This window comes from Heptranchias perlo, chromosome 29 (genome assembly GCF_035084215.1).
Source record: "Heptranchias perlo isolate sHepPer1 chromosome 29, sHepPer1.hap1, whole genome shotgun sequence".
Taxonomy (NCBI): Eukaryota; Metazoa; Chordata; class Chondrichthyes; order Hexanchiformes; family Hexanchidae; genus Heptranchias; species Heptranchias perlo.
Window position 1 is genome coordinate 5,868,370 of NC_090353.1, and position 23,754 is coordinate 5,892,123.

A 23,754-nucleotide genomic window follows, 5' to 3' on the forward strand; every position below is an offset into this window, starting at 1 on the left:
TAGGAAACTCTCTATTTCTGTTTTAAATTTATTTAATGATGTAGCTTCCACAGCTTCCTGGGGCAGCATTGGTTTCTGTGCCCTGGAGCTAGGCGGGGATATATTGGGCACGGTTCCTGTTGGTTAACCAGTTACTCCTGGAAAATTTGTTTAAGTATATCTAAGCTGGGTGACTGGATGTGGCTTGGCTTCCCAAATAAAAAGCTGTCTGACCAGGCTTGCTGATGTGATAATGGGAAAAAATTAGGAGGGAAATTCACTGGATTGTATCACTTGCATTCACTGGATTGTATCACTCTCTGCTCGTCTCCCTCTGATTCGTTCCAACTTCCTTTCCGTCTTCCATGCTTTATTTCCTTATTTCTTTTTCTTTCTTTCCTCCCCGCCCCCCCATTACTCTGTGTTTCTTTATATTTTTGGCAAATGTTTAACTTTTTTTAAAACAATTTTCACAACTGTTGGTGTTTTTCACTGGGACGTGAGATATGAAATGAGTTTAACAGAGAACAGAGAGCTCTTCCAAAAGCTTAGCAGTGAGTAACTGAGCTACTGAGACCACAAGGTTCCTGGTTAGAACTCTGTCTGACCTCGACCAGGGCAGTAAGATGGTTGCTTCTTTGTGCTGGGTTGGGAAGGGGGAAATTGGTCTGGATTCTGGTTCTTGTTTGCTACCTAGCGTTGTCTTCTGGTAGAATGCATGTGTGGACACTGGGTGAACCCAGGATCAAACTCAACCATGATGTCCCTTGTGGTTGAAAAGGCTGACACACTGCCAAGGTTCCGACTTGAAAAATGCCAATTTGGATACAGAAGGGCTGATGGCAATTACTCAGTACGTCATAATTTGGAGGAGGAAGTTGAAAGAGGAAGTAATTTGGTGCTATCAATGGTCAATGTATGTAGATTGCTTCTATTTAACTCTGTTAAAGGTTCAACGAACAAACAAGCAGCTGCATTGGGCTTACGTTAGCTGAGGGAACCCTCATAGTTTGCTCACACCACTGGTGGTAATAGATCCCATTCGAGCTCAGTCATGGCCAACTGGGTTTGGGTTTTGCTGACTGGTACCATTGGTGAAAGTAACCCAGCGCATCTGTGAGAGGAAACGAGTCGATACAGGGCAGCCTTGGAAACACACATCTATCTTTAAAATTTCCCTTTTAAAATGAATTTACTGTTAAGTACTGTAAATTGGTATTTCTCTATTTAAAGCTTGAATCTCACTATTAAGACCCCCTTTCCAAAAGAAACGGTGATTATAAACTCTTAATGTTCTCTTGTGTGGTTTCTCCCCTCCACTGACACTCAACAGTTTTGTGCCCTTTTCACTTGAAGTTGGTGATGGATGCTGGTTCGCTGTTTGCCCAAGTGGCTGTTCTTCATGTGGAAGTGAAGACAGTGAACCTTCCAACCATGGAGGTAGGAGAGAAGAAAAGAGCAATTATAGAAAAATAATTTTCTTTAATTGGTGAGTATTGATGACATCATTAGGAAAACTGGCTTGGAAGAGTAGTTGAGCCCGAAGTAGGATGAATTAACATAGAATCTTACAGCACAGAAGGAGGCCATTTGGCCCATCGTGTCTGTGCTGACTTTTTGAAAGAGCTATCCAATTAGTCGCACTCCCCTGCTCTTTCCCCATAGCCCTACAAGTTTTTCCATTTCAACTATTTATCCAATTTCCTTTTGAAAGTTATTATTGAATCTGCTTCCACCACCCTTTCAAGCAGTGCATTCCAGATAATAACTAGCTGCATAAAAAAATGTTCTCCCCCCTGATTGTTTTGCTAATTATCTTAAATCTGTGTCCCCTGGTTACCGACCCTCCTGCCAGTGAAAACAGTTTCTTTCTATCTACTCTGTCGAAACCTTTCATAACTTTCAACACCTCTATTAAATCTCCCCTTAACCTTCTCTGCTCGAAGGAGGACAATCCCAGCTTCTCCAGTCTCTCCACATAATTCAAATCCCTTATCTCTGGTACCATTCTAGTAAATCTCCTCTGCACCCTCTCCATGGCCTTGACATCCAAGATAGTTTTTGCCCAGAGGAATTCAGGAGTCATCCTTTCAGCTACTTTACAGTGTCAGAATTAATAATTCCAGCCACTACTTGATATGATCGCCAGAAAAACTCTGAACATTTTGATTTAAATTGTCCTGACAGATATTTTCAGTTTGTATATTTTTTGAAGTAAGAGACCTGTAACAAATTTGTTTCAGGAAACAACCATTAAGCCCTTAACGCGAGCTTGTCAAAAGGAAATGGTTTGAATGTAATCAACATGTCACTTGGCAGAGTTGTAAGCAAACTTTCTGACCCTTCCCACAAATTCTTGGGAGACACCAAATGGAGGTCAATGCGTTGCCCGGAAAGGGAAAGTTGGAAGATCAGTCATTTGCCGGTGCCCCTCTGCACTTCCTAGAGTTAAGATTAAGAATAGCACCCCTCTTGACTGTCGCAGTGCGAGACACAGAGAGACATAAAGAAGGAAAATAGATTTAGAAAATGCAACAGGAAATTCATTTGAGTGAGTGCGATTTTCTATATTAAAGTTGCTCTTGAGTTTTCTTGTGCTATGCACCATCCCAAGGCAGAAAAGGAATCCGCTCCCAGCTGTCCATTGGTGCTACTCTGAAGCTGGCCACTAGTAGGCACACAAACAACATTGTACTTTTAAAAAATTTTCTACCCCTGCCCCCAACACCACCACCCCCCCCCCCCGCCACCCAAAAAAAGTTAGTAGAGCCAGGTGTCTGTTCAGTACTTCCTCACACTGATGGTTTTAATTGGGAACTTGCATGCAAGTCCTTGCCCCCATCCCCTCCCCCCCAACTAATTTTCCAACTCAGTGGAGCTGAAGTTACTGTTATGTAACACGCAGTGCTGGTTCCTCTGCTGTAGCTAATCTGTGATGGTGTTTACTGACAGAGTTCCTGTTGTGAAAATCTTGTAATTGACCATTGGTTGTTTCTAGTCAAATCCAGTAATTTGTTATTTTCAGAAGCGTTCTTTTAAAATGCAGTTTTGGATTTCAATCTGCCTAACGTGTCATTCTCAATGGGTGGGCAAGCAGAGCAGAAATGCAGCTCTGGCCCCACCCTTGTTTCATAGGTTGCCTGTGCAGGGACAGTGATTGGAATAAAAGGCTCACTGTCAGGGCCTTTAACTTCATTGATCTTGTGGGAGATGAGACCAGCTGCATTGGAGGAGCACCTAGAAAACGCCTCTAAGTGTTAGATTCTTCAGTATGGTGGCCTTTGAATACTGACCATTTGTAAAGCAGATCTGGTCCATAGTGATCAGTGTACAATACCTGGCCCCCCTGTGTGTGATCAAAGGGTTGCTGAGTTATTTCAAAGCTGGAAGTAATGCTGCCGTGAGCAGAGGTCATGTAATCTTTTCAATTTTTTTTGCCAGTTTACCTCCCCTCAGGCTATTTGAACATGTGTGGTATCACAGCCGAGCCTTGCCTGATGCCTCACACCCACGTATCACTAGATCAGGAGTGAGAAGACTTGTTGCTTTAATTTTCCCCTTTGCTAGGGCTACACTGACCGAACATAGACTCTAGAATTGTTACCTTCTGGTCTATTGCTCAATATCACAGGGTGTGATGCACTTACCCAACAAGCCATTAGGGGGAGCACTTGAATAATAATAATAAAGCTGCACTTTAGTGACTTGCATTTCTGTGGCACCTTTCACGACCTCAGGACGCCCCAAAGCGCTTTGCAACCAATGAAGTATTTTTGAAGTTAGTCACTGTTGTAATGTAGTGAAGGCAACATGGCTAAGATCTGGAATCTGCTGTGTGGGATATAGTGGGCACAGACTTTGTTTGCCTTGTATTGTACCTTTTTGTACATATGTTTTTCAGCTCTTTTATTCAACCACAAATTTGAAAATAAAGATGATTTTAAAAGAATTTCCCTGTTCTCTTTACATGAAATGTGCTCAGTACCATCATACTTTTAAAGTGACATTAATTTTGTTTTTGCTGTGTTTCAAATGTTTAATAGGAATTGTTGCAAGTTCAACATTTTAGTGAACCTTTTTCCTTTGTTGTCAATATCCAATCCAATGGTATAATCCATATTGCAAAGTGTAATTTTACCAGGTAACATTTATTACTCTCAGCACCATGTAAATGATTTAGGGCTCTTGTCCCTACGTGAAACAGTCATTAATCCATGAAATGAAACTCTTCCACTTTCAAACTTGTAGTAACTACTTAACCTTGGTCCCAACAGCATGCCAGTGACTAAATCAATAGCAGGACGTGCCTTGTCTAAACTACAACTGTCATCAATCCCAAAAGTCTGAACAGCAAAAAAGACTATCAGGAACAGGATGTGTACACCTCCGCCCAATATCAAAGGCGGCACTTATTTAATATCTATACAAGAGTCCAGGTGATATCCATACGGTTACTAAATATATATAATTGCCAAGTGAGTAACTTAGCCATAGAGATCAGGACTAACTAGAAATCCCTGCTGCTTTTAAATGGACAATTATGACTGGTTCGTGGCCCATCTCCACCTATTGCTCATACTTGTCCTGGTTAATGGTTTGAGTACATCTCATCAGTGACTGCCTTAAGAGCCATCTTGGCTCAGTTGGTAGCATACTAACCTGAGCCAAATAGTTGTGGGTTCAAGCCACACTCCACAACTTGAGCACACAGTCCAGGCTGACACTTCAGTGCAGTACTCCAGGAGTGGCACATTGTTGGAGGGGTCGCATTTCCAATGAAATATTAAACCAAAGTCCCATCTGCCTGTTCGGGTTGAAGTAAAAGATCCTGAGGCACCATTTGACAAAGAGCAGGGGTTTCTTTCAATCTTCTGGCCAATATTTGTGTCTCAACCAACACCACCAGTAACACCGATTAAACCAATCACTTCATTGCTGTTTGTGGCTCTTTATGTGTAAATTTACCTACATAACAGTGACAATGTTTCAAAGTAATTAATTGGCTGTGAAGCACTTTGAGATGTTCTGAGAATGTGATGGGTGTTTTTCTCCTTATGAGCCACCTGATCGAATCCTAAATTTGTACAAGTTGGACTTTATGGAAGGTGGAGAATGGAAGGCGAGCAAGGAACCGTTTACTTGGTTGAGTTGGGAGGTGAGAAAGGCATGGATAAGGGTTTCTGTGGTGATGGGGCTTTGGTAGGAGCAGAGGCAGACTGCAGAGGAGGAAATAAGCAGTATGGGTAATGGATAGGATGTGGGATTCAGAGCATAGCTCAGTCAATCAGGACACCAAGATGATGAATGATCTGAGAGACTGGCCAGGAAGAGGGATGGAGTCAGTGGTGGGGCTCGAAGATAATGGTTTTGGCCTTCCAATTTTGTTAATTTTGAAGGGGAGATGGGTGGTACACGAGGAAAGAGAACTATTGACAATGTCAGCTAGCAAAGATGGGGCAGGAAAGGGAGATGGTCAGGGGTTGAGTGGGAAGAGGATCCTGGTAGCAAGAGGTTAGATCTCATGGATATGTCAAGCCTGGAGAGGGCAGAGGGGAGATGAGCAAGAAATTGAAAAAATAAATAATGGGCAGACTGGGAGGGGAGGGAAAGATTGGAGGTGGGAGGAAGTGCACAAAGGTGTCGGTCTTGAAGACAATAAAATCCATGAGCTCCACAAAGATGAGGGTTTAGAGGCATGGTTGGTCGTGGAAAAAAGAAGCCTTGCCCTCTGGGATGATCCTGAAGTAAGGTGGTTTTGACTGAGGACAGTGAAGCACAGTAACACTTGATATGATAATTAGGCCAGTTGTGTGCTTGGTACACTCAACTTTATGCCCCTTTAACTTGAGGGAGTGAGGAATACAGCAATATCAGGAGTAATGCTCGGGGATTGATTGATTTGCTAGGAACAAGGACATTCAAGGCAGAGGCGAGGGAGCAATTAAGCAAACCGGCAGAGGGCCAAAGGTAAAGTGATTGGAAGTTTGTGAGGGAGCTGGGGAAAAGTTTTTTTAAACCATGAGCAGATGATAAAGTGGGAGTGGAAGAGAGGGGAATGTGCACAGTGAAGGGGACGAGGAAGTTGTCAGACATTGCCTCGTCGGTGATTGAGACCTTGGGTGAAGAGAGGCCATGAGAGATGATGTCAAGTTTGTGGGTGAAGGAGTTCATATAAAAGGTATGACTGAAGAGCATTAATAAGGGGGAAGAGAAATTGAAGTGGAGGTTGAAATCACAAAGGAGGAGAAGTCTTGGGATAGAGGCTGCAGAAAGAGATGGGAGGATATTTCAATAAGGAAGTCAACATGAAGGTGGGGCAGTAAATGAAGAGTTTTTAAAAATATGTAGGATGGAAGAGGGCAAGGTGCTCAAAAGAGAAGGTAAGACTTGACCATGAGGGCTGGTGGAAAGTGGGAAAGCTTTTGTAAGAGGGAATGAGTTGCTGCCTGGGAGCCATATTTCTATCAGTAACAGGATGTCTATAGAAGTAAATGTGAGGAAGCTGTGAATGACAAGGGCCTTGTTCACAAGGGAGCGAAATACATGGAAGGGCAGTGAGGTCGAGGGGGCAGTAGCGGAAGAGGTGAGTGGGATGGAGAGGAAGTTGAAGGGATTCACTTTTTTTTATTCGTTCATGGGATGTGGGCGTCAATGGTGAGGCCAGCATTTATTGCCCATCCCTAATTGCTCTTGAGAAGGTGGTGGTGAGCCGCCGCCTTGAACCGCTGCAGTCCATGTGGTGAAGGTTCTCCCATAGTGGTGTTAGGAAGGGAGCTCCAGGATTTTGACCCAGCGACAATGAAGGAATGGCGATATACTTCCAAGTCAGGATGGTGTGTGACTTGGAGGGGAACGTGCAGGTGGTGTTGTTCCCATGTGCCTGCTGCTCTTGTCCTTCTAAGTGGTAGAGGTCGCGGGTTTGGAAGGTGCTGTCGAAGAAGCCTTGGCGAGTTGCTGCAGTGCATCCTGTGGATGGTATACACTGCAGCCACAGTGCGCCAGTGGTGAAGGGAGTGAATGGGGGCCAATCAAGCGGGCTGCTTTGTCCTGGATGGTGTCGAGCTTCTTGAGTGTTGGAGCTGCATTCATCCAGGCAAGTGTGGAGTATTCCATCACACTCCTGACTTGTGCCTTGTAGATGGTGGAAAGGCTTTGGGGAGTCAGGAGGTGAGTCACTCGCCGCAGAATACCCAACCTCTGACCTGCTCTTGTAGCCACAGTATTTATATGGCTGGTCCAGTTAAGTTTCTGGTCAATGGTGACCCCCAGGATGTTGATGGTGGGGGATTCGGCGATGGTAATGCCGTTGAATGTCAAGGGGAGGTGGTTAGACCCTCTCTTGTTGGAGAGCAAAGGATGGGGCAATTTGAGTTGCTGCTCTGGGACAGCCAAGGAAGGCACAAGGGCAAGCAGTGGGCCAGTTTGAGAGGGACTGAAGCCTGAGATGATGGTAGGAGAGAAAAGAGGCTGCAGAGCAGTGAGGGATCAAGAGAGACCGGAATCCAAGAAGGGCTCGGGTCTGGAGTAACAGATAAGGTGCATGCACAAATGGACAGAGGCAGGCTTAAGTTACATAAACATGACCCAAGTTCCAAGTGAAGCAGGGAAGGGTTTTGCGATGAGGACAGAGCATATCCTTTAATATTTCTCTTTTTCAAGCAACTATCTAATTTTCCTTTAAAAGAATGTATAGACCCTGCAATGGTTTAAATGCAAGTTATTTGGTTGGCAGTATCTGCCCTCGTTGGAAGACCAGGCTCTCATTTAAGATTTCTTTCCCATTAAGCTATTTAGCATTTCTGAGTGAGCTCATTGATCCACTTTTAATTTTGATTGAACCCCAATTTTGACGAGTTCTGCATTAATGAAGATGCATAATAATTAGGATGTGAGAAAGCATAAAGGGAAATGACATTAAGGCTACTACTCATCTCAAATACAGCAAGTCTCTGGTCTGGAACACCACTGGCTGTGTGTTATCCAAAGAAGTACATCAAAAGCACTAGATGGAAATGACACCAGGTCAAGTTGAAACAGGCAGTCATTTGCTGCTGAAGATCGTGGCTCTTGTGGCAGTTACTGTAATGGAAAGCTGTTGTATTATTAGAGATCCATTTTGTGAGCAAAGCCTAGAAAACATTGTTGCTGATATTATCAAATACTTCACCTGTTTCCCTCGCATTCATTTATCTGCTATTTTGATTGCAGTTCTAATGTGTTCAAAATGCCCACATTATAAGTGAAAGCAGCTAGTTACATGGGCTTTTAACTTAAGTTCTAGGTATGCACAATGTAAGTATGTGAAAGCCTGAAGGAGAAATCGAAATGTTGAAGTCACAAAATCAGTGGTATATTTCCAGGGGGCATTGGGATATGCTTCCCTAAAAACTTAATTTTTGCATTAAAAATTATGGATCCTGGTAAATTTTAATTGCTCATATTTCACAATTGATAGATTTTCAATTTTATTTAGAATAAAGGAGAAACGGTGATATTTGGATTTTCAACAGACTAATCAAATGATCAATTCCCCAAAAGTTACCTCAACAGTTACTGTCCCACCTATAACCCAGCTGCCCCAGAACATAAAGGCACTCATACTCTCTCCAGAACCAGTTCATAGACACTACCTCCTCCAACTCACCACCCTTTTGCAAATGCTCTTACTCTCCCCATTCAACTCAACACCCTTCTCCATTTCTCCCCTCATTTAACCTGGTAGTCTTCTCTCTCTGACCCATTTCAAGCTAGTAATCATCTTCCACGCCCATTCTCTGTTCAAGCTGACGGTCGATCCCTCTTCCCCTCCCCAGTTCATGCTGGCAGTCCCCCTCTCTTTCTCCACCCCCCCCACCCAATCATTAATGCTGTCACTCAATCTCTTCACTTCCCATCAGTTAATGCTGTTTTTCTCCTTCCTCCCCATCCCCAAATGCTACTCCTAGCATCTGCCTTTCCCACTACCCTTTATTTCAAACTTCTCTCTTCCCCCTCATTGTTATCCATTGTTTACTGCCTCCTCTCCCCTCCCCTTCCTCCTTCCCTTCACTCATCTAGTCCCCCTTAATTGCCCTTTCCCCATCCTGTTCCTCCTGTCCTCCTTTGCCATCCATTCCCTTCCCCTTCCCATTTTGCAACCTGAGTCTGGCTGCTAATATACTTGGCTGGACACTTTTCTCCTCAATGCAGCTCCTGCTGCTAATGACAGTGTTTCTGGCTATTGTATATTTTAGGCAGAAACTCCTGTTCTTGCAACAGCTTCCACCTACAGGATACAGTGGCCAGAATCACTGTCATTACCTGTAGAAGTGCCATTGAGGAGAGAAGGGCACTAGCCCAGTCCATTAGCAGCTGGACCCAGGTAGGAGAGGGGCAGCAGGGGAGATAAGACAGACAGGAGCTGCAATCATGATGAGAGAGGAGGCTGGTTTGAATTTTGTTGGCAAATGTTGACATGCTGATTGTGACCCCCAAAACACTGACTCTGCTGGTTGGTATGTATGGAAGAATATCATACAACAGTAATATTGCTTACTGTCATTTCTAGAAGTTTAGTAGTGAAGCAAGAGAGAAGAAACAAGTATGTTATTTTCTTGTTAATAGGCGTCAGCTGTGGTTCAATGGCAGTACTTGTCTCTGAGACAGAAGGTGAAGGGTTCAAGCCCCACTCCAGGACTTGAGCACATAATCCAAGTTGACATTTCTGTGCAGTACTGAAGGAGTGATGCACTGTCAGAGTTGCTGCCTTTTAGATAAGACGTTAAACCGAGGCTCCATCTACCCTTTCAGGTGGATGTAAAAGATCCCATGGCACTATTTCAAAGAAGAGCAGGATTGTTTTCCTGGCCAGCATTTATCTCTCAACCAACATCACTACAAACAGATGAACTTATTGCTGTGGATCTCAGTGCAGCACTTTCTCAGTACTGCATTGAAGTGTCAGCTATTATGTGATCGAGTCTCTGGAATAGGGCGTGAACCCACAACCTTCTGACTCGGAGGTGAGCCAAGCTGACACCGAGAGAGAAAGCAAGTGACATCTTCATAATTTTATGTATTTATTTCATTGTGTTTTAGTATTTACTGTTCATTCCCCTCTCATGTAAATAAATCCATTTGTTGACCCAAAGCCTGAGTCTTAGTCTGGTAAAAGTGTGTACCTAGTCCACTTTCAAAGGGAGGAGAATCATGTTGGCAGTAAGTGGTACATTCCAGTAGGCAGTGTATAGAATAAAGATTCTCTGCTACAATCCCTGGTCCTACTATTGTTTACCTAGGTATTGGGCAGAAAATGGTATCCAGATCATGGGGGATCTGAATTCTGCTTGTGGGGGTGGCTGGTGATGCTGCACCTGAGAAAATATCAAGCATAAAAATCCAAAACATTCATCCATTCTAGTTTTAGCTCCTGCTTATGAAGTAACAAAGGATTTTTTAGCACAGAAGGAGGCCATTCGGTACATCATGCCTGTGCCAGCTCTTTGCTTGACTAATGCAAAATTAATCCCACCTCCATTTGCTCCCTATAACCCTGTTTCTTCCCTTGCTTCACATATTTATTCAATTTTTCTTTAGAAAATATAATGCTCTCTGCCTCAACCATTCCCTGTGCCAAAGCATTCCATGCACCAACAGCCTTCTGTGTTAAGAAATTTCTTCTAACCTCTCTCCTCACTCTCTTGGTGACCATTTTAAATTAATGGCCCCTCAGGACCTATTCCCCAAACAGATGAAATGGATTTTCCCTATTCACTCTATCAAAACCCTTCATGATTTTAAAAACCTCTATTAAATCTCCCCTTAGCCTTCTCTGTTCCAGTGGAAATAGCCCCAGTTTCTCCCGTTTTTCATCGTAACTATAGTTTCCCATCCCTGACATCATCCTGCTGAAGCTATGCTGTACACTTTCTATAATGGAGCACCGAAGACTGCACCCTGGAGCCTAACTGGGATCGATGTTTGCCATGTGGCTTAGGGCCCCTACATTCTACTGGACAACGATACTAAAATACTGCCTACGTAATCTGGTGTCAAATCTGCACACGTATGATCGTGAAAAGGCAGGTTTGCAATAGGTAATACAAAAATAATAAAATGATCAGGGATCAGCTATTAGCTTTGCGTTGGTGTTCCTTTACTGCGTCCCTGGGCCGAACTAATGCTTTGTATAAATTTATCATTACTTGTGTACTCTTGAAGTGTGCACAATGGAAAAGCTTTATACACATATAAAAATGCATCAATCACAGAAGGAAAGACTTTAATGTATATAGCATCTTTCAGGACATCCCAAAGCACTTTACAGCCAATTAATTACTTTTTGAAGTGTGGTCACTGTTGTAAATTAGGAAACGTAGCAGCCAATTTGCACACAGAAAGCTCACATAAACATCAATGAGATAATGACCAGACAATCTGTTTCAGGTGTTGGTTGAGGGATAAATATTGACCAGGACAGAGGAGAGAACTCCCCTGCTCTCCTTCGAATAATGCCGTGGGATCTTTTAGATCCACCTGATAAACCGATGCCCCGTCTGTCCTAACATCTCATCCGAAAGACGGTACCTCCAATAGTGCAGCAATCCCTTAGTACTGCACTAAAGTGTGAGCCTGGATTATGTGACCAACAACAAGAATAACTTGCATTTATATAGCACCTTTAACATAGTAAAATGTCCAAAGGTGCTTCATAGGAGTGTTATCAGAGAAAATTTGACAACAAGCCAGATAAAGAGATATTAGGACAGGTAGGTTTTAAGGAGCGTTTTAAAGAAGAGAGGCGAAGAGGCTTAGGGAGGGAATTCCAGAGCTTGGGGCCTAAGGAGGGAATTCCAGAACTTGGGGCCTAGGCGGCTGAAGGCTCGGCTGCCAATGGTGGCACGATGAAATTGGAGAATGCGCGAAAGGCCAGGATAGGAGGACTGCTTGGATATCAGAGGGTTGTAGGAGGTTACAAAGATAACTTGGCAAGGGGTGAAGGGTGAACAGGACTTGGTGCAAGGTAAGATACCGGCAGCAGAGTTTTGGTTGGACTCAAGTTTATGGAGTCTCTGGAGCAGATCTCGAACCCACAACAAGAGAACGACCACTGTTCCATAGCAAACTTTTTTTTTCAAAAAATATACTTTATTCATAAAATTTGCAGCAAAACATACAATACAGTTGTCATATCACATTCCAAACGTACACAATACAGATTATACAATTTGCAGGTTACATCAAGTACAGTTCAATGAACACATTGTACACAATTACAGTTCATGACATTCTGGGGTGTCTCATTGCATTATACTCAATACAGATTATTGATTACAGATTCATTACAGGTACATTACAGCAATTTGAATTTTACATTCTGCCCTGGGGGGGGGGGTTTCCCTGATTGCAGCCCCTCAGTATACAATGGCGGGAAGGCTCTAAATGGTTGCCTTTCCCCACAGAGCCTTTGCGGCAGCCGCACCTAGCTTCATTGCGTCCCTGAGCATGAAGTCCTGGACCTTGGAATGTGCCAGTCTGCAACACTCGGTCGAGGACAGCTCCGTGGAAGCTTGGCTGGAAGACCAGCAGGTTTCGGGCAGACCAAAGGGCGTCTTTCACCGAGTTAATGGTCTTCCAGCAGCAGTTGATGTCTGTCTCAGTGTGTGTCCCCAGGAACAGCCCGTAGAGCACAGAGCCGTGTGTTACAGAACTGATTAGGACATACTTGGACAGATACCACTGCATCTCTCTCCAGACATTCCTTGCAAAGGCGCATTCCAGAAGGAGATGGGTGACAGTTTCGTCTGCACCGCAGCCTCCTTGGGGACAGTGTGCGGTGGCGCTGAGAGTGCATGAAGGATCTGAAAGGAACAGCCCTTCTCACCACCAGACAAGCTATGTCTTGGCACTTGTTTGAAAGTTCTGGCGATGAGGCGGTCTGCCAAATGACATTGACAGTCTGCAAACACTTCCCTACAAAAATCAAAATCTTCTGCGAACCCAGATTGTTCGCTTATCCCCAAAATATATACTGTGAAGCCAACTCCTTTACAATGGGGATGAAACTCCTGCCAACCAGGTCTACAGTAAAGAACAGTGCATGCCTTTCATTCCAATCACCTCCAGGTATTTCCTCAGGATTATTAATATTAATAAAGGGCGTGGCTCTATGGAGATATTCATAAGCAACTGGGACGAATTATGTAAATTATTCAGAGGTGTGGTTGGGGAGGCGGGGCTATTGATCAGCGGTGCGGCTTTAATGTCAAAGAGGGGTCTGTAGGTTATGAATATTAATCAGGTCCGGTTCTGAATATTAATGAGGGCGCGGCGCGGCGCGGCCCCGCCCCTCCACGTCGCGCGGTTGCGGTGTCGCGCTGACGGTGACGCGCTGCAAGATGGCGGAGCGGCGGCAGTCGGTGTTGCGGGACGGGCTGCGGGTCTTCACCCTCTGCCTCTGCTGGTACACGGTCAGCTCGGGCGGCAACGTCATCAACAAGGTCATCCTCAACAACTTCCCGTACCCGGTCACCGTGTCGCTCTTCCACATCCTCTCCATCTGCGCCTTCATGCCGCCGCTCATCCGTGCCTGGAATATCCCTCCGACCGGCGAGCTGCCCCCGCGCTACTTCAGCCGGCTCATCCTGCCGCTCGCCTTCGGCAAGTACTTCGCCTCGGTGACGGCCCATATCAGCATCTGGAAAGTGCCGGTGTCCTATGCGCACACAGGTAGGGAGCGGGCCCGTGCCTGGTCATCTGCCTGTCCGTGCGTTAGTGTCTGTCTGTCTGTCTCTGCCTGTCCGTGCGTTAGTCTCTGTCTGTCTCTGCCTGTCCGTGCGTTAGTGTCTGTCTGTCTCTGCCTGTCCGTGCGTTAGTCTCTGTCTGTCTCTGCCTGTCCGTGCGTTAGTCTCTGTCTGTCTCTGCCTGTCCGTGCGTTAGTCTCTGTCTGTCTCTGCCTGTCCGTGCGTTAGTCTCTGTCTGTCTCTGCCTGTCCGTGCGTTAGTCTCTGTCTGTCTCTGCCTGTCCGTGCGTTAGTCTCTGTCTGTCTGTCTCTGCCTGTCCGTGCGTTAGTGTCTGTCTGTCTGTCTCTGCCTGTCCGTGCGTTAGTGTCTGTCTGTCTGTCTCTGCCTGTCCGTGCGTTAGTGTCTGTCTGCCTGTCCGTGCGTTAGTGTCTGTCTGTCTGTCTCTGCCTGTCCGTGCGTTAGTGTCTGTCTGTCTGTCTCTGCCTGTCCGTGCGTTAGTCTCTGTCTGTCTCTGCCTGTCCGTGCGTTAGTCTCTGTCTGTCTCTGCCTGTCCGTGCGTTAGTCTCTGTCTGTCTCTGCCTGTCCGTGCGTTAGTGTCTGTCTGTCTGTCTCTGCCTGTCCGTGCGTTAGTGTCTGTCTGTCTGTCTCTGCCTGTCCGTGCGTTAGTCTCTGTCTCTCTGCCTGTCCGTGCGTTAGTGTCTGCCTGCCTGCCTGTCTGTCTGTCTGTCCGTGCGTTAGTGTCTGTCTGTCTGTCTCTGCCTGTCCGTGCGTTAGTCTCTGTCTGTCTCTGCCTGTCCGTGCGTTAGTGTCTGTCTGTCTGTCTCTGCCTGTCCGTGCGTTAGTGTCTGTCTGTCTGTCTCTGCCTGTCCGTGCGTTAGTGTCTGCCTGCCTGCCTGCCTGCCTGCCTGTCTGTCTGTCCGTGCGTTAGTGTCTGCCTGTCTGTCTGTCTGTCTGTCTGTCCGCCTGCCTGTCTGTCCGTGCGTTAGTGTCTGTCTGCCTGTCTGTCCGTGCGTTAGTGTCTGTGCCTGCCTGCCTGTCTGTCTGTCCGTGCGTTAGTGTCTGTCTGCCTGCCTGCCTGTCTGTCCGTGCGTTAGTGCCTGCCTGCCTGCCTGCCTGTCTGTCTGTCCGTGCGTTAGTGTCTGTCTGCCTGCCTGCCTGTCTGTCCGTGCGTTAGTGTCTGTCTGTCTGCCTGCCTGTCTGTCCGTGCGTTAGTGTCTGCCTGCCTGCCTGCCTGTCTGTCCGTGTGTTAGTGTCTGCCTGCCTGCCTGTCCGTGCGTTAGTCTCTCTGTGTCTGTGTGTGTCTGTCTGCCTGCCTGTCCGTGCGTCAGTCTCTGCCTGCCTGCCTGTCCGTGCGTCAGTCTCTGCCTGCCTGCCTGTCCGTGCGTCAGTCTCTGCCTGCCTGCCTGTCCGTGCGTCAGTCTCTGCCTGCCTGCCTGTCCGTGCGTCAGTCTCTGCCTGCCTGCCTGTCCGTGCGTCAGTCTCTGCCTGCCTGCCTGTCCGTGCGTCAGTCTCTGCCTGCCTGCCTGTCCGTGCGTCAGTCTCTGCCTGCCTGCCTGTCCGTGCGTCAGTCTCTGCCTGCCTGCCTGTCCGTGCGTCAGTCTCTGCCTGCCTGCCTGTCCGTGCGTCAGTCTCTGCCTGCCTGCCTGTCCGTGCGTCAGTCTCTGCCTGCCTGCCTGTCCGTGCGTCAGTCTCTGCCTGCCTGCCTGTCCGTGCGTCAGTCTCTGCCTGCCTGCCTGTCCGTGCGTCAGTCTCTGCCTGCCTGCCTGTCCGTGCGTCAGTCTCTGCCTGCCTGCCTGTCCGTGCGTCAGTCTCTGCCTGCCTGCCTGTCCGTGCGTCAGTCTCTGCCTGCCTGCCTGTCCGTGCGTCAGTCTCTGCCTGCCTGCCTGTCCGTGCGTCAGTCTCTGCCTGCCTGCCTGTCCGTGCGTCAGTCTCTGCCTGCCTGCCTGTCCGTGCGTCAGTCTCTGCCTGCCTGCCTGTCCGTGCGTCAGTGTCTGCCTGCCTGTCCGTGCGTTAGTCTCTGCCTGCCTGCCTGTCCGTGCGTTAGTGAGCCTCTGTCTCTGTCTCTGTCCGTGCGTTAGTGAGTGTCTGTCTGCCTGTGCGTTAGTGTGTGTGTGTTATAAGAGATAGGAGCAGGAGTAGGCCATTCGGCCCCTTGAGCCTTTCTGCCATTTAATGAGATCATGGCTGATCTAATTTTACCTCAACCCCACTTTCCTGCCCTTTCCCCATATCCTTTGACTCCCTTGCTGATGAAAAATTTGTCTAACTCAGCCTTGACTGTATTAAATGACTCAGCCTCCACAGCTTTTTGGGGTAAAGAATTCCAAAGATTGCGACCCTCTGGGAGAAGAAATTCCTCCTCATTTCCGTCTTAAACGGGCGACCCCTTATTCTGAGACTATGCCCCCTAGTTTTAGATTCCCCCATGAGGGGTAACATCCTCTCAACATCTACCCTATCGAGTCCCCTCAGAATCTTGTATGTTTCAATAACATTTCTCCTCATTCTTCTAAACTCCAATGAGTATAGACCAAACCTGTTCAATCTTTCCTCATATGACAACCCTTCCATACCCGGAATCAACCTAGTGAACCTTCTCTGAACTGTCTCCAATGCAAGTATGTCCTTCCTTAAATAAGGGCACCAGAACTGTACGGAGTACTCCAGGTGTGGTCTCACCAGCACCCAGTACAGTTGTACCATGACTTCCCTGCTTTTATACTCCATCCCCCTAAAAATAAAGGCCAATATTCCGTTTGCCTTCCAGAATACCTTCTGCACTTGTATGTTGACTTTTTGTGTTTCATGTACGAGGACACCCAGATCCCTCTGTACCGCAGCATTTTGTAGTATTTCTCCATTCAAATAATATTTTGCTTTTTTATTTTTCCTCCCAAAGTGGATAACTTCACATTTTCCCACATTATATTCCATCTGCCAAATTTTTACCCATTGGCTTAACCTATCAATGTCCCTTTGCATACACTCTGTGTCCTCATCGCAACTTGCTTTTCCACCTATCTTTGTATCATCAGCAAATTTGGCCACAAGACACTCTGTTCCTCCATCCAAGTAATTGATATATATTGTAAATAGTTGAGGTCCCATCACTGATCCCTGCGGCACCCCACTCTTTACAGATTGCCATTTTGAAAATGACCCTTTTATCCCGACTCTTTGTTTTCTGTTAGTCAGCCAATCCTCTATCCATGCCAGTATATTACCCCCAACACCGTGAGCTCTTGTGCAGTAATCTTTCATGTGGCACTTTATCGAATGCCTTTTGGAAATCCAAATATACTGCATCCATTGGTTCCCCTTTATCCACCCTGCCCGTTACTTCCTCAAGGAACTCTAATAAATTTGTCAGACATGATTTCCCCTTCAAAAAACCATGTTGACTCTCCTTGATTGTATTATTTGTCTCCAAATGTCCTGCTACTACTTCCTTAATAATGGATTCTAGCATTTTCCCAATGACAGATGTTCGGCTAACTGGCCTATAGTTACCTGCTATCTGTCTCACTCCCTTCTTGAATAGGGGTGTTACGTTTGCGGTTTTCCAATCCGCTGGGACCTTTCCAGAATCTACTGAATTCTGGAAGATTACTACCAATGCATCCACTATCTCTGTAGCCACTTCCTTTAAGACCCTCAGATGCAAGCCATCTGGTCCAGGGGACTTGTCAGCCTTTAGACCCATTAGTTTACCTAGTACTTTTTCTCTAGTGATAGTGATTGTTTTTAGTTCCTCCCTCCCTTTGCCCCTTGATTTTCTACTATTATTGGAATGTTATTAGTGTCTTCTACTGTGAAGACAGATACAAAATATCTGCAATTCCACTGCCTTGTTTTCCATTATTATTTCCCCAGTCTCATCCTCTAAGGGACCAATGTTTACTTTAGCTACCCTCTTCCTTTTTATATAGTTGGAGAAGCTATTTCTTGTTAGTTTACTCTCATCGTTTATTTTCTCCCTCTTCATTATTCTTTTAGTCATCCATTGCTGGTTTTTAAAGTTTTCCCAATCTTCGGGCTTACCAGTAATCTTTGCCATGTTGTATGCTTTTTCTTTTAACCTGATACCATCCTTTACCATGATTGGTTCACCCTTTTAGTGGAGTCTTTCCTCCTCACAGGGATATATTTTTGTTGCGAGTCATAAAATATCTTTTTAAATGTTTGCCACTGCTTATCCGCCATCATACCATCTAATCTGTTTACCCAGTCCCCTTCAGCCAATTCTACCCACATTCCTTTATAATTGCCTTTATTTAAGTTCATACCGTAGTTTCAGACCCAAGATCCTCGCTCTCAATCTGGATGTGAAATTCTATCATGTTATGATCACTGCTTCCCAAGAGATCCTTTACTTTGAGATCATTAATTAATCCTGTTTTGTGTCTGGCTGTGTGTGTGTGTGTCTGGCTGTGTGTGTGTGTGTGTGTGTGTCTGGCTGTGTGTGTGTGTGTGTGTGTGTGTGTCTGGCTGTGTGTGTGTGTGTGTGTGTGTGTGTCTGGCTGTGTGTGTGTGTGTCTGGCTGGCTGTGTGTCTGGCTGGCTGTAGCTGTGTGTGTCTGGCTGTGTGTGTGTCTGGCTGTGTGTGTGTCTGGCTGTGTGTGTGTCTGGCTGTGTGTGTGTCTGGCTGTGTGTGTGTGTGTCTGGCTGTGTGTGTGTGTGTCTGGCTGTGTGTGTGTGTGTCTGGCTGTGTGTGTGTGTGTCTGGCTGTGTGTGTGTGTGTCTGGCTGTGTGTGTGTGTGTCTGGCTGTGTGTGTGTGTGTCTGGCTGTGTGTGTGTGTGTCTGGCTGTGTGTGTGTGTGTCTGGCTGTGTGTGTGTGTGTCTGGCTGTGTGTGTGTGTGTCTGGCTGTGTGTGTGTGTGTGTGTGTGTGTCTGGCTGTGTGTGTGTGTGTGTGTGTGTGTGTCTGGCTGTGTGTGTGTGTGTGTGTGTGTGTGTCTGGCTGTGTGTGTGTGTGTGTGTGTGTGTGTCTGGCTGTGTGTGTGTGTGTGTGTGTGTGTGTCTGGCTGTGTGTGTGTGTGTCTGGCTGTGTGTGTGTGTGTGTGTGTGTGTGTCTGGCTGTGTGTGTGTGTGTCTGGCTGTGTGTGTGTGTGTGTGTGTGTGTGTCTGGCTGTGTGTGTGTGTGTCTGGCTGTGTGTATGTGTGTGTGTGTGTGTCTGGCTGTGTGTGTGTGTGTGTGTGTGTGTGTCTGGCTGTGTGTGTGTGTGTGTGTGTCTGGCTGTGTGTGTGTGTGTGTGTGTGTGTCTGGCTGTGTGTGTGTGTGTGTGTGTGTCTGGCTGTGTGTGTGTGTGTGTGTGTGTGTCTGGCTGTGTGTGTGTGTGTGTGTGTGTGTGTGTGTCTGGCTGTGTGTGTGTGTGTGTGTGTGTGTCTGGCTGTGTGTGTGTGTGTGTGTGTGTGTGTGTGTCTGGCTGTGTGTGTGTGTGTGTGTGTGTGTCTGGCTGTGTGTGTGTGTGTGTGTGTGTGTCTGGCTGTGTGTGTGTGTGTGTCTGGCTGTGTGTGTGTGTGTGTGTGTGTGTCTGGCTGTGTGTGTGTGTGTGTGTGTCTGGCTGTGTGTGTGTGTGTGTGTGTCTGGCTGTGTGTGTGTGTGTGTGTGTCTGGCTGTGTGTGTGTGTGTGTGTGTCTGGCTGTGTGTGTGTGTGTGTGTGTCTGGCTGTGTGTGTGTGTGTGTGTGTGTGTGTCTGGCTGTGTGTGTGTGTGTCTGGCTGTGTGTGTGTGTGTGTGTGTGTGTGTCTGGCTGTGTGTGTGTGTGTCTGGCTGTGTGTATGTGTGTGTGTGTGTGTGTCTGGCTGTGTGTGTGTGTGTGTGTGTGTGTGTCTGGCTGTGTGTGTGTGTGTGTGTGTCTGGCTGTGTGTGTGTGTGTGTGTGTGTGTCTGGCTGTGTGTGTGTGTGTGTGTGTGTGTCTGGCTGTGTGTGTGTGTGTGTGTGTGTGTCTGGCTGTGTGTGTGTGTGTGTGTGTGTGTGTGTGTCTGGCTGTGTGTGTGTGTGTGTGTGTGTGTCTGGCTGTGTGTGTGTGTGTGTGTGTGTGTGTGTGTCTGGCTGTGTGTGTGTGTGTGTCTGGCTGTGTGTGTGTGTGTGTGTGTGTGTCTGGCTGTGTGTGTGTGTGTGTCTGGCTGTGTGTGTGTGTGTGTGTGTGTGTCTGGCTGTGTGTGTGTGTGTGTGTGTCTGGCTGTGTGTGTGTGTGTGTGTGTCTGGCTGTGTGTGTGTGTGTGTGTGTCTGGCTGTGTGTGTGTGTGTGTGTGTGTGTGTCTGGCTGTGTGTGTGTGTGTCTGGCTGTGTGTATGTGTGTGTGTGTGTGTGTCTGGCTGTGTGTGTGTGTGTGTGTGTGTGTGTCTGGCTGTGTGTGTGTGTGTGTGTGTCTGGCTGTGTGTGTGTGTGTGTGTGTGTGTCTGGCTGTGTGTGTGTGTGTGTGTCTGGCTGTGTGTGTGTGTGTGTGTGTGTGTCTGGCTGTGTGTGTGTGTGTGTGTGTGTGTGTGTGTCTGGCTGTGTGTGTGTGTGTGTGTGTGTGTCTGGCTGTGTGTGTGTGTGTGTGTGTGTGTGTGTGTCTGGCTGTGTGTGTGTGTGTGTGTGTGTGTCTGGCTGTGTGTGTGTGTGTGTGTGTGTGTCTGGCTGTGTGTGTGTGTGTGTCTGGCTGTGTGTGTGTGTGTGTGTGTGTGTCTGGCTGTGTGTGTGTGTGTGTGTGTCTGGCTGTGTGTGTGTGTGTGTGTGTCTGGCTGTGTGTGTGTGTGTGTGTGTCTGGCTGTGTGTGTGTGTGTGTGTGTGTGTGTGTCCGGCTGTGTGTGTGTGTGTGTCTGGCTGTGTGTGTGTGTGTGTGTCTGGCTGTGTGTGTGTGTGTGTGTGTGTGTCTGGCTGGCTGTGTGTGTGTGTGTGTGTCTGGCTGGCTGTGTGTGTGTCTGGCTGGCTGTGTGTGTGTGTGTCTGGCTGTGTGTGTGTGTGTCTGGCTGTGTGTGTGTGTGTCTGGCTGTGTGTGTGTCTGGCTGGCTGTGTGTCTGGCTGGCTGTGTGTCTGGCTGGCTGTGTGTCTGGCTGGCTGTGTGTCTGGCTGGCTGTGTGTCTGGCTGGCTGTGTGTCTGGCTGGCTGTGTGTCTGGCTGGCTGTGTGTCTGGCTGGCTGTGTGTCTGGCTGGCTGTGTGTCTGGCTGGCTGTGTGTCTGGCTGGCTGTGTGTCTGGCTGGCTGTGTGTCTGGCTGGCTGTGTGTCTGGCTGGCTGTGTGTCTGGCTGGCTGTGTGTCTGGCTGGCTGTGTGTCTGGCTGGCTGTGTGTCTGGCTGGCTGTGTGTCTGGCTGGCTGTGTGTCTGGCTGGCTGTGTGTCTGGCTGGCTGTGTGTCTGGCTGGCTGTGTGTCTGGCTGGCTGTGTGTCTGGCTGGCTGTGTGTCTGGCTGGCTGTGTGTCTGGCTGGCTGTGTGTCTGGCTGGCTGTGTGTCTGGCTGGCTGTGTGTCTGGCTGGCTGTGTGTCTGGCTGGCTGTGTGTCTGGCTGGCTGTGTGTCTGGCTGGCTGTGTGTCTGGCTGGCTGTGTGTCTGGCTGGCTGTGTGTCTGGCTGGCTGTGTGTCTGGCTGGCTGTGTGTCTGGCTGGCTGTGTGTCTGGCTGGCTGTGTGTCTGGCTGGCTGTGTGTCTGGCTGGCTGTGTGTCTGGCTGGCTGTGTGTCTGGCTGGCTGTGTGTCTGGCTGGCTGTGTGTCTGGCTGGCTGTGTGTCTGGCTGGCTGTGTGTGTGTGTCTGGCTGTGTGTGTGTGTCTGGCTGTGTGTGTGTCTGGCTGTGTGTGTGTCTGGCTGTGTGTGTGTCTGGCTGTGTGTGTGTCTGGCTGTGTGTGTGTCTGGCTGTGTGTGTGTCTGGCTGTGTGTGTGTCTGGCTGTGTGTGTGTCTGGCTGTGTGTGTGTCTGGCTGTGTGTGTGTCTGGCTGTGTGTGTGTCTGGCTGTGTGTGTGTCTGGCTGTGTGTGTGTCTGGCTGTGTGTGTGTCTGGCTGTGTGTGTGTCTGGCTGTGTGTGTGTCTGGCTGTGTGTGTGTCTGGCTGTGTGTGTGTCTGGCTGTGTGTGTGTCTGGCTGTGTGTGTGTCTGGCTGTGTGTGTGTCTGGCTGTGTGTGTGTCTGGCTGTGTGTGTGTCTGGCTGTGTGTGTGTCTGGCTGTGTGTGTGTCTGGCTGTGTGTGTGTCTGGCTGTGTGTGTGTCTGGCTGTGTGTGTGTCTGGCTGTGTGTGTGTGTGTGTGTGTCTGGCTGTGTGTGTGTGTGTGTGTGTCTGGCTGTGTGTGTGTGTGTGTGTCTGGCTGTGTGTGTGTGTGTGTGTCTGGCTGTGTGTGTGTGTGTGTGTCTGGCTGTGTGTGTGTGTGTGTCTGGCTGTGTGTGTGTGTGTGTCTGGCTGTGTGTCTGGCTGTGTGTCTGGCTGTGTGTCTGGCTGTGTGTCTGGCTGTGTGTCTGGCTGTGTGTCTGGCTGTGTGTGTGGCTGTGTGTGTGGCTGTGTGTGTGGCTGTGTGTGTGGCTGTGTGTGTGGCTGTGTGTGTGGCTGTGTGTGTGGCTGTGTGTGTGGCTGTGTGTGTGGCTGTGTGTGTGGCTGTGTGTGTGGCTGTGTGTGTGGCTGTGTGTCTGGGTGTGTGTGTGTCTGGGTGTGTGTCTGGCTGAGTGTGTGTCTGGCTGAGTGTGTGTCTGGCTGAGTGTGTGTCTGGCTGAGTGTGTGTGTGTGTGTGTGTCTGGCTGTGTGTGTGTGTGTGTGTGTCTGGCTGAGTGTGTGTGTGTGTGTGTCTGGCTGAGTGTGTGTGTGTGTGTGTGTCTGGCTGTGTGTGTGTGTGTGTGTGTGTCTGGCTGTGTGTGTGTGTGTGTGTGTGTCTGGCTGTGTGTGTGTGTGTGTCTGGCTGTGTGTGTGTGTGTGTCTGGCTGTGTGTGTGTGTGTGTGTGTGTCTGGCTGTGTGTGTGTGTGTGTGTGTGTCTGGCTGTGTGTGTGTGTGTCTGGCTGTGTGTGTGTGTGTCTGGCTGTGTGTGTGTGTGTGTGTGTGTGTCTGGCTGTGTGTGTGTGTGTGTGTCTGGCTGTGTGTGTGTGTGTGTGTGTCTGGCTGAGTGTGTGTGTGTGTGTGTGTCTGGCTGAGTGTGTGTGTGTGTGTGTGTGTCTGGCTGTGTGTGTGTCTGGCTGTGTGTGTGTGTGTGTGTGTGTCTGGCTGTGTGTGTGTGTGTGTGTGTGTCTGGCTGTGTGTGTGTGTGTGTGTGTGTGTCTGGCTGTGTGTGTGTGTGTGTGTGTGTGTGTCTGGCTGTGTGTGTGTGTGTGTGTGTGTGTGTCTGGCTGTGTGTGTGTGTGTCTGGCTGTGTGTGTGTGTGTCTGGCTGTGTGTGTGTGTGTGTGTGTGTCTGGCTGTGTGTGTGTGTGTGTGTGTGTGTGTGTGTGTCTGGCTGTGTGTGTGTGTGTGTGTCTGGCTGTGTGTGTGTGTGTGTGTCTGGCTGTGTGTGTGTGTGTGTGTGTGTCTGGCTGTGTGTGTGTGTGTGTGTCTGGCTGTGTATGTGTGTGTGTGTCTGGCTGTGTGTGTGTGTGTGTGTGTGTGTGTGTCTGGCTGTGTGTGTGTGTGTGTGTGTGTCTGGCTGTGTGTGTGTGTGTGTCTGGCTGTGTGTGTGTGTGTGTGTGTGTCTGGCTGTGTGTGTGTGTGTGTGTGTGTGTCTGGCTGTGTGTGTGTGTGTGTGTCTGGCTGTGTGTGTGTGTGTGTGTCTGGCTGTGTGTGTGTGTGTGTGTGTCTGTCTGGCTGTGTGTGTGTGTGTGTGTGTCTGGCTGTGTGTGTGTGTGTGTGTGTGTGTGTGTGTCTGGCTGTGTGTGTGTGTGTGTGTCTGGCTGTGTGTGTGTGTGTGTGTCTGGCTGTGTGTGTGTGTGTGTGTGTGTGTGTGTCTGGCTGTGTGTGTGTGTGTGTGTGTGTGTGTGTGTCTGGCTGTGTGTGTGTGTGTGTGTGTCTGGCTGTGTGTGTGTGTGTGTGTGTGTCTGGCTGTGTGTGTGTGTGTGTGTGTGTGTCTGGCTGTGTGTGTGTGTGTGTGTGTCTGGCTGGCTGTGTGTGTGTGTGTGTGTGTCTGGCTGTGT

General features: G+C 48.1%; 1 protein-coding gene across 1 annotated transcript in view; it reads left to right on the forward strand.

Annotated features, from left to right (window-relative positions):
- Nucleotides 1–13,344: 13,344 nt before the first annotated feature.
- The window catches only part of slc35e1 (solute carrier family 35 member E1), an 84,104-nt gene continuing 73,694 nt past the window's right edge, over nucleotides 13,345–23,754 (forward strand). The window contains exon 1 of the mRNA XM_067968020.1: nucleotides 13,345–13,686. Coding sequence (XP_067824121.1) covers nucleotides 13,356–13,686 — 331 coding nt within the window. The 5' untranslated portion in view covers nucleotides 13,345–13,355. The remainder of the gene's footprint in view (nucleotides 13,687–23,754) is intronic.